General features: G+C 47.4%; 1 protein-coding gene across 1 annotated transcript in view; it reads left to right on the forward strand.

The window, feature by feature from the left end:
• bmp6 (bone morphogenetic protein 6) overlaps positions 1 to 10,000 on the forward strand; it is an 85,303-nt gene that overhangs the window by 59,199 nt on the left and 16,104 nt on the right. The window contains exon 4 of the mRNA XM_063207189.1: positions 2,184 to 2,387. Coding sequence (XP_063063259.1) covers positions 2,184 to 2,387 — 204 coding nt within the window. The remainder of the gene's footprint in view (positions 1 to 2,183; positions 2,388 to 10,000) is intronic.

Raw genomic sequence — 10,000 nt, forward strand, 5'->3', positions numbered from 1 at the left:
GGGTCAATTATAATACACATTTGAAATGGTCTCGTGGGGCAAATGACATGACTCTGAGGGACAGATTTGGCCCCCGGGCCTGAGTTTGATATCCCTGCCCTAGGGGTGCTACTGTAGCAGGTTGTTTTGCTGGCTATACTGAGCACTGGCCAGCCGTCCACTAAAGCTAAGCAGCTGATGATGTTTTCATGCATGTACTGACGGCTCAGGGGTTATTTGCAGTAGTTAATTCAGCAGCAGTTGGGTTGCAGCCTGGGTTTTGTTGAATGGCAATCGTTTGGACAGAGGCATATTCAATTTTCCACGTTGTGGTTTTGCTTCTAATAAAAATTCCTACAGCTGTACTGGAAGAAAACACAGCTATCAAACTCTTGTGGCTAAGTTCCGAGAGCATAAAAGAATTCCAGAACGGAGTATTAACTGACACTTGGGTGACCTTCTTTCTTCTGCGGGGCACTCTAAAATTAACCTTGAGATGAAAAGTTTCAGATTTAATGTCAGGAAGCGATGGAGAATTGTAATAACACATTGTGATGCATTATAATCAGCTCTCAATAGTGGGCCTGTAAATCTTAATGTGCCTCTCCCTCTTCACTGGGGTTTTTGAATAGTGATGTAGAGAGGCCTTTTATTCGCTCCAAGTAGCTTATGATAATACTGAGGGCAAATGCTTATTGTTTGAGCTTCCTGGGAACTGAACCCATGACCCAGTAAATGAGATCACCCAGAGCTGAATGGAAGGGACCTTAAGGCCCGATACTCATCCACTACTATATCCAGTCCTGTAAGCAGAGAGGTCTGGAGTGTTGGGGTGGGCTGGGCTGTTGTTTTGTTGTAAACAAAAAAAGTGAAACGCATTAATACTTGCCTAGCCTACTAAGCATTAGTCCTAAGGATGTGAGGCTGGTTGATTGTGTATTTTCAATTGTATATGTGTATGTATTCATACATTTTCTACAATCTCTCTTTTCAGGCCTAAAGATGTGGGGCTGCGTAATCATGTATTTTATATTGTGTATGTGTACTATGCATTCATAATTTCTCTACATCTCTCTCTCCAGGTCAGAGCTCCAGTCCTAAAGACACAGAGCTGGTTGATCATGTGTTTTACATGTGTTTACTGTATACTCATTATTCCATCTTGTTTCTCCTTTTCAGGTCAGAGTATCTGTTCAAAATCTGCGGGGCTGGTGGGTTGTGACGGGGCGTTGGTGAGACCGCCCTTCATGTATCATGTATTTCCTATATGGACATGATCATGTATTTTAGATATTATATCTATTTCTCTCTCCAGGCCAGAGTATCGGTCCTAAGGCGGCGGGGCTGGTGGGTCGTGATGGGGCGCTGGAGAGACAGCCCTTCATGTATCATGTAGTTAATATATATAGTGTACTGTATATATTGATTATTTCATCCCATCTCTGTTCTCCAGTGCAGGCTGCGGGACTGGTTGATAATGTATTTTATATGTTATTATATATATTATTTATATATCCACTACAGGCCAGAGTAACAGTCCTAAGGCAGCGGGGCTCGTAGTCATGTATTTCATATGTTTACATGATCATGTATATTCATTATGTATATTTACAATATACATATACTATATTACTCCACTACAGGCCAGAGTAACAGTCCTAAGGCAGCGGGGCTCGTAGTCATGTATTTCATATGTTTACATGATCATGTATATTCATTATGTATATTTACAATGTATATTTCCCTCTCCAGGCCAGAGTATCAGTCCTAAAGCGGCGTACACACACAAAGCTAGCTTTTCGCTTGCTCGCCTACTCGCCACTCTTTCATGGAACGTTCGCTGAAAGTTCCCGCGGCTTTAACTGCCAATGAACAGGCGAGAAGTACCGAACTCTGCATTCCAATTGGTTACTCGCTTACTCGCCTCGCTCGAAGATAAAATATTTTCAACTTGGGATCCGCCCACATCGCATCGCTTGTACAGTACTCGCCTACTCGCCTGCGAGTCTCGCTGGAACACATCGACATTCTATTGACTTAATTCGCTGAGCGAGTAACTAGTAGCGACGTGTGTGTACGGCCCTTTAGGCGGCGGGGCTGGTGGGTCGTGACGGAGCGCTGGAGACGCAGCCCTTCATGTATCTTTTAGTTAATATATGGACATGATTATGTATTTTAGATATTATATCTATTTCTCTCTCCAGGCCAGAGTATCAGTCCTAAGGCGGCGGGGCTGGTGGGTCGTGACGGGGCGCTGGAGAGGCAGCCCTTCATGGTGGCGTTCTTCAAGGTGAGCGAGGTGCACGTGCGCTCTCCACGGTCTGCAGGGCCCAACGGAAAGCGCCGCCAGCAGAACCGCAACCGCTCCTCGCAGCCACAGGACTCGTCACGCGGCCCTGGGCACACAGGTCAGTCACCAACGACGACACAGCCACCACTGCTACCACAAAGAGCATGATAGATAAATAGACAATACGTAGATAGCCTTTGTTGTCCCCAAACGGAATTTGTTTTCACCTCCATCATACCTTGTTACAGCCAACATGAACACATAAAGCATGCGATACAAGACAGGCATGGGTACACCAACAGCACAGATACATGTAACGTACACAAGGATATCAAGCACCATACAGTACATGCACACTCAAATACTGTCAGGCAACAAGCACAAACTCGCACAATAAGCCATACAACCACACCACAAGAATTGGATTGTCATTATATTATATTATATGTGTTTGGTTGGGGGGGGGTGCTTTCAGAGGGCTTTCTTCCTGGCCCGACCAAAACTGTTAATGCCCCTGACCACAGCTACAGCCACAGCCACTCAACAGCACTCCGTTTAACTTCATTACACTTCATCTTACGACCTCTGTTACATCACTTAAGTGTCGGGAATAATATGTTGCACGCACCGGAACCAGGGCCGCTGACAGCTTTGGCTAGGCCCAGGACAAATCAATCTCAGAGGGCCCCAAACTCAATGTATACAATGTAAACAGGACCTAATTCTGGGCCCCATATCTCCCTGGGCCTGGGACAGAAGACCTGTTTGTACCCTCCTCTCAGCGTCCCTGACCGGAACACACCGGACGCTCAGTCCCCGTTCCTTACCTCAGCAGTTTTGCCAGCCAGATGCAGAGCTGACCCCTCACTCTGAGAGTATTTGGGTCAGTAACGTTTCAGCACACATCCGGGTGGTGCAACAACCGCTAATGCCACTATTGTTAGGATTGTTTTTGCTTGTTTCATGTTTAGTGAATTATCGAAGAAGCATATTCATTCCAGTATATTAATTACCAATTACTTAGAAATGTATAGGCATTAGCTGTTGTTGGACCACCTGATGTCCGAGCCAAAAAAACCCGTCATTGACTCATTTACAGAAATACAGTTAAAGCCAGAGTTTACAGTACTGTACAGTACAACATAGAATAAGTTATTCACCGTTAGGTAATTAGGAAGGGCTGTCCCTCCTCAACCCATTTTGGCCTAAGCCCTTTTTGGGAAAAGGTGCCACTATGGTTAGCTAACCACACTTACATCCCATTGGTCCGACATCCCATTAGTCCGACCACACACGTTAAAACTATGCCCAATCCTAAATAATTCCTAACCCTAACCCTCAGTAAAGGCATGTTCTGTCAGTACTATACAATTATTTTTGTGTAATAAGCTTGTAAATATTCACTTTTAAGTTTTTTATGTTTATGAAAGTAAGAACAGTGCCCAAACCAAACCAATTCCTAACCCTAACTGTCAGTAAAGGCATGTTTTTGTCTGAAAAGACGTGCCCACGTGTAGCCTAGCCTACTTAAGTAGTTGCGTGATGCTCACGTATGGCTTATTGTGTGTCGGACCAATGGGCAGACTCCAGCTAACCTGAACCCTAGTTAACTTAGCTAGTCAACTACACACGGTGTGTTTCTTTATCATTCTGACAAAAAGTCAGTTTTCAATCAGTGCTGCAATGTACGTTTGTACACATATTAAAACCTGTGGGATTTTTTTAGGGAGCCTATCCATCAAACTGATGGCTTTCCACAAAATGTTTGTGTTTGTTGTTTACTTGTTTGTTCATGACTCAGCCATCTTACCTCAATCATTCGCCTTCAAGTCAACTCTTGTTTACCACTTAAGTACAGCCATAACCGTTATGGCGTAACGTGTGTATGCGTGTGTGCGTGTGTGCGTTTGTGTGTTTGTGCATGCATGTGCGCGTGCATGTGCGTGTGTATGTGTTGTGCATGCACGTGTGTGCATGTGTGTGTGTGTGTGTGTGTGTGTGTGTGTGTGTGTGTGTGTGTGTGTGTGTGTGTGTGTGTGTGTGTGTGTGTGTGTGTGTGTGTGTGTGTGTGTGTGTGTTTTGCGTATGTGTGTGTGTTGGCTAACTGTGCAAGTGGTGGGGTGGAGGAGAGGAAAGCAAATGGTGGCGTTGGTTCCTGGAAGTATCCTGGGCATGGGATTGACTTGATGTGTGTAGTCGGCCGATGTGAGATTGACGTGTGTGTGTGTATGCATGTGTGTGTGTGTGTGTGCTGGGCTGCTCCCCAACCACTTGGTATACACAGAGGAGGAGGAAGGTCTGTGTGTGTGTGTGTGTGTGTGTGTGTGTGTGTGTGTGTGTGTGTGTGTGTGTGTGTGTGTGTGTGTGTGTGTGTGTGTGTGTGTGTGTGTGTGTGTGTGTGTGTGTGTGTGTGTGTGTGTGCGTAGTCGGCGCTGCGGTGGTGCGATGGCCCCTATGTGACCCTGGTCCCGGCCGTGTCAACAAGAGCCCCAGCTCTGCAGCGTAGCTATAACCTGACACAGGGCCACTGGCAGCTTTGGCTGGGCCCAGGACAAAGTCATCTGAAAAGCCCCCCCTCCCACACAATGCATTCGTATAGTCACGACTCTAAATTAACTGCCTAGGACAAAGTCATCAAGAGTCGTCCCACACAATACATCCGTACAAGGCTCTAAATTTTTATTTTTTCATCTCTAGCCAAAATTGCTCGTAGATGCTAATCTTACGAGCCAAACACACACTCCCTAATGGGTCAGAGTGGCTAGTAAGTTGGTCTTTTCTACCACCAGGTTTGGACAGTAAGCTGGTGCCAATTTATAGCCCTGCATCCGTATAATGTATTGAGGACCCAACTCTGGGCCCCTCCTCTCCATGGGCCTGGGATAACTGACCCCTTTTGTCTCCTCTTGTCAGCCTCCCTGACCCGACCTTCTCTGTGCCTAATCCCTGCGTCTCTGCTGCCTCTGCTTCTCATTACGCCGCTGCTCTTTGAGGTGGTCTCAGGGACCCGTGTTGCCAGATTGGGCTGTTTTCCTGCCCAATTGGGCGTTTTAGGAATAGCTGTCTGCAGGTTAAAAAAACAGTAAAAAAAACAGGCATTCTGCACAGTGTTTTGCTGTAGATTTATGGCCATTGTATCAATACAATTTGGTTGAAATTGGGTGGGATTTAGTGCCTCCAGGTGGTTTTTGAGCATTTATTTTTGGGCTGGAAATTATCAGTCACATCTGGCAACCCTGTCGAGGACTCAAGCTGGGCTGGTGGCCCTCTTGGCTACTCCGCGCTGAGCTGAGCGCTAATACCTGTCTGATCCCACACTAATTTCACATGTGAGGACCCGCAAATGGGGGAAAAACAGAGGTCAGCCTCACACATAAAAATAGAGGACAGGGGGGGGCAAAGGAGTCTGTTGTCCTGGGCCCAGGGAGAGAAAGGGCCCTCATTACATTCTATGTATTGGATCGGGGGCCCTTTCAGATTACCATGTTCTGGGCCCGGAAAAAGCTGTCAGCGGCTCTGCTCATACATAAAAATAGAGGACGGGAGGAAGGCTAAATTTACGATCCCCGGTTAAATATTTTCACTACGTCCGAACGTCACGTCGGTCACTTATGAAAGGAAGCGTAAAATTATCACTTGCATTTTATTTATCTGAAAAATGGAGTGCAAGTCCACCATTGGAGTGAGCAAATAGTGTGCGACTCTGTGGAATAGCTTACAGGGTTGAAATATCTCTCAAGCTGAAGCCTCTAAAGTTGAGGTCCTAACCTAAATAGTCTGTTAATAGTCTCTTTTTCATGTTAGCAGTACATTTGTTACACCACTCACCACTAAATATGTAACCAAATGACATGTATCTGTTTGTGGTATTTGGGCTTTCAAACTGTTTCCGTGTCCTGGTATTGCATCTTGCTTGTGTCATGTACAACGTGACACGAATTACGCACCCACACACACACACACACACACACACACACACACACACACACACACACACACACACACACACACACACACACACACACACACACACACACACACACACACACACACACACACACACACACACGCACTTGTACACTCATCCTCAGTTGTATAATGTTTCTACTCCAGGGGGACTTGTCTGGGGGTCTTTTGTGCAACTCCTTTGTGCCGAAAGATCCAGAAGTGTGTGAGGAGGCACTTGTTGATGTCACCAGGGACAGTGTGTGTGTGAAGCGAGCCGTCTCTCCAGAGGACTGTGGCCTGTGGCCTCTTCACGCTTGTGTGTGTGTGTCTGTGTGTGTGTGCGCGCCTGTGCGTGTGTGTCTGTCTTCTCGCGTTCGCGCGCACGTGTGTGTGTGTGTGTGTGTGTGTGTGTGTGTGTGTGTGTGTGTGTGTGTGTGTGCGTGTGTGCGTGTGTGCGTGTCTTCGTCTTCCAGAGGCCTGTGGTCTGCCTGCCGCTGCCTCTTCTTGCTTGGCCTCTGTGAGGCGATCCATCATGTTTGTGGCCCTACAATTAAACTGCAGGCCACAGAGGGCCTTGCCTCCTCTCTCTCTCCCTCCCCCCCTCTCTCCATCATTCTCTCTCTCTCTCCCTTTCTGTCTCCCCCTCTCGTGTGTGTGTGTGCGTGTGTGTGTGTGTGTGTGTGTGACTCCCGACACCTTCATCTTCCCTTCCGTTGTACAGTAGTCAAGTGACGAATAAAGAAGAAAAAAAAGAAAAGAAACGTGTGAAAAAAGCCCCTTAAAAAAGGACCTGCTTGCACGCCATGTGCTTCACTTAATGAGGAAAATCTGGTTAATTTGTCCTGAAGGGACTGGACTTTATGTAACCCGAAATATCAGCAGTCAGCCACCCCCCACAAGCACATCAGGTTCTACACCCCCCCCACCCCCATCCTCACCCCCATCCAGGGCTGGACTGGCCATCTGGCATAGCTGGTCTTTCCCGGTGGGCCCTGCACCCTCGTAGGCCCCTATTTTCAGAAATGATGTTTAAAAAAAACTATATATATATATTTTTTTTCTGATAATAGGGGCCCACGAGTGTGCTGGGCCCACCGGGGAGACAGTTCTGTGCCGCTAATTATGAGGGGGCCCTTTAAGCCAAAAGTGCCCGGGCCCTATTTCTCCCCCACTCCCCGCCTCATCCCCATCCCAATCCGTTGCACCACTTGGGATGTGAGTAGCGTAAATATTTAGATTACGAAACAGGAAGTTGCGAGGCCCTTGCGACAGTCGTCTGAGCATGACCTTGCAGAGGCCGCAACAGCAGCCATAGTAGAGTGAAGAGGCAAGACAGGACCGTGCTATACATGTGTGTGTGTGTGTGTGTGTGTGTGTGTGTGTGTGTGTGTGTGTGTGTGTGTGTGTGTGTGTGTGTGTGTGTGTGTGTGTGTGTGTGTGTGTGTGTGTGTGTGTGTGTGTGTGTGTGTGTGTGTGTGTGTGTGAAGGAGGCTGGACAGGAGGCATATGTTTCCAATACACCATTGCTCATCTCAGCAACACTGTGGATGGACGCTGGCTAACCACCTCACCACCCCCCACCCCTTACCCCCCGCACAAGTGGCACATCCTTCTGGTAGTTTAAGTTTTAGTTTCCGAGACGCTAACTCACGTCTGAGTGCGCGTGTGAAAGAGAATGGCCAATTGTTCTCTTGTCTTGCACTGTCAGCACACGTTGTGTTCCCACAGATCCCCCGCCCTTTAAAACAGCCCTTTAAAAACCCCCCCCAGCGACCATCTCACTCTCCTGATCTCAACATCATTGAGCCACTCAGGGGAAACATCAAATGTGAGGTTCCAGCAAGACACCCAAAGATATTATAGGAAACAACCATTCTGCCAGGACGAATGTGCTGTTTTGTCATCTGAGAAAATTAAGAACCTTATCCACAACTACCACAAACAATTTAGAGCGATCCTTGATGTTAAACAGGGCCATATTCAGCATCAGAAACTAGGGTATGTAAACTTTTGAACAGGGTCATTTGGGTAGTTTGAGTTGTGATCATGCTTTTGAAAGAGTAAACACAGAAGATTGCTAATAAATGTCTTAAGCCAGTCACTAGCAATGAGTGAAAAAAAAGGTTTTGTGTAATTCTTCATATTTTTTGAGAAATCGCAGAGAAAGCGTATATTCTGCTGGGGTATGTAAACATATGAGCACCACTGTAACTACACAAACACAAAACGTACGCAAAGACCTAATACACATTATTGCACATTGCAGTAAACATATTTAATATGTAATTATAATGTAGGGTTATATAGGTATTATTTTATGTTATTGTATAATGTAGATGTGATGCAGTGCTATGTTGGTATGATGTAGAGTGATATAGGTATAGTGTAATGCTACAAAGGTATAGTGTTGAATTACATTACACTTAGCTGATGCTTTTATCCAAAGCGAATTAAAGTTTTTTTTTTAAGAATAGGGTATTGGGGTCAGTTCTCCAGGGCCCAGGGAGAGTGGGGGCCCAGAATTGGGTCCTCATTATTGCATTATATGTGTTGGGTCGGGGGCCCTTTTACTTGATTTTGTCCCGGGCTTGAGTACGACACCTCCTAAGGTCATTTGTGGGTTTGACCATCCACGTACACAGCAGCAGGACGCGGAGTCAAACAGAGCTGAGCATTCGTGTGGTGTGGAGTTTGAAAGTTGATTTATTTAACACAGGAACAGCATATATTAATAACATTAAAATGCGAAATATATACATTACAAGATTATAGCCATAGGGGTAATTTCCATGTTTAGGAGAGTAGTGTCAAGTAGAGCATTGTACAGTGCGGAGTGTAGTGGAGTGGAGTGTTGTGTGGTGTGAAGTGTAGTATAGTGGAGTTTAGTGTAGTGTAGTGTAGTGTAGTGTAGTTTAGTGTAGTGCAGTGTAGTGTAGTGTAGTGTAGTGTAGTGTAGCGTAGCATAGTGTAGTGTGGAGCGTTAGGCTGCTTGCCCCGTAGACCTGTAATTACCCAAGCCACTCATTAGCCGTAGCGCTGAGCTGAGGAGGCCGTTCTGTGCCTGGCCGCGCCGGCCGGCTAACAGTATTGCTCTGAAGCAGCATAATAACACGGCACTGTCCAGCTGTGGCCCCTTCATCTGGACCCTCCCCTACAGGTCCCCTCGCCTTCATCTCCAACCACCCCCCCCCTCCCCTACAGGTCCCCTCGCCTTTTGTTTACTGTTGCTGTAATTAGACATGAACGAGCCCCACAGAGGAGGAGAAGCTGGGGTGGGGGTGGAGGGTGGAGGGGAGGCTAGGGTGATGGGGGTGGTGCGGCGTTTGGGCAGGGAGGGTGATGGGGTTGGTGTGGCATTTGGGGCAGGGAGAGAAGGAGGAGGATGGTTTTTTGGATGGGTTGGACATGAGGATGAGGAACGGGGGCTGTTAAGGGGGTTTGGGGTGGGGTGGTGGAGGGGAGGCTAGGCTGGGGGGCGGGGGTGAGGATGGGGCGTTTGGGGGTGGGCAGGGAGAGGAGGCGGTGGTGGGGATGGGGATGGGGTCTGCAGGGCTTTTGGGTGGTGTAGAATTGGGGATGGTGGGGCTGTGGCGATGGCGATGGGTAGGGGATGTTGAGGAGTTTGGGGTGGGGTAGAGGAGGAAAGGAGTGGTGGGGATGGCGATGGGGGTGTTGAGGGTTTTGGGGTGGGGTAGAGGAGGGGAGAGGAAGCTGGGCTGTGGTGGTTGGGCTGTGGTGACGGGGGCCTTGAGGATTTTGGGGTGAGGGCGTTAAGGAGTTTGG

Source organism: Engraulis encrasicolus, chromosome 9 (assembly GCF_034702125.1).
Source record: "Engraulis encrasicolus isolate BLACKSEA-1 chromosome 9, IST_EnEncr_1.0, whole genome shotgun sequence".
NCBI classification, from domain to species: domain Eukaryota; kingdom Metazoa; phylum Chordata; class Actinopteri; order Clupeiformes; family Engraulidae; genus Engraulis; species Engraulis encrasicolus.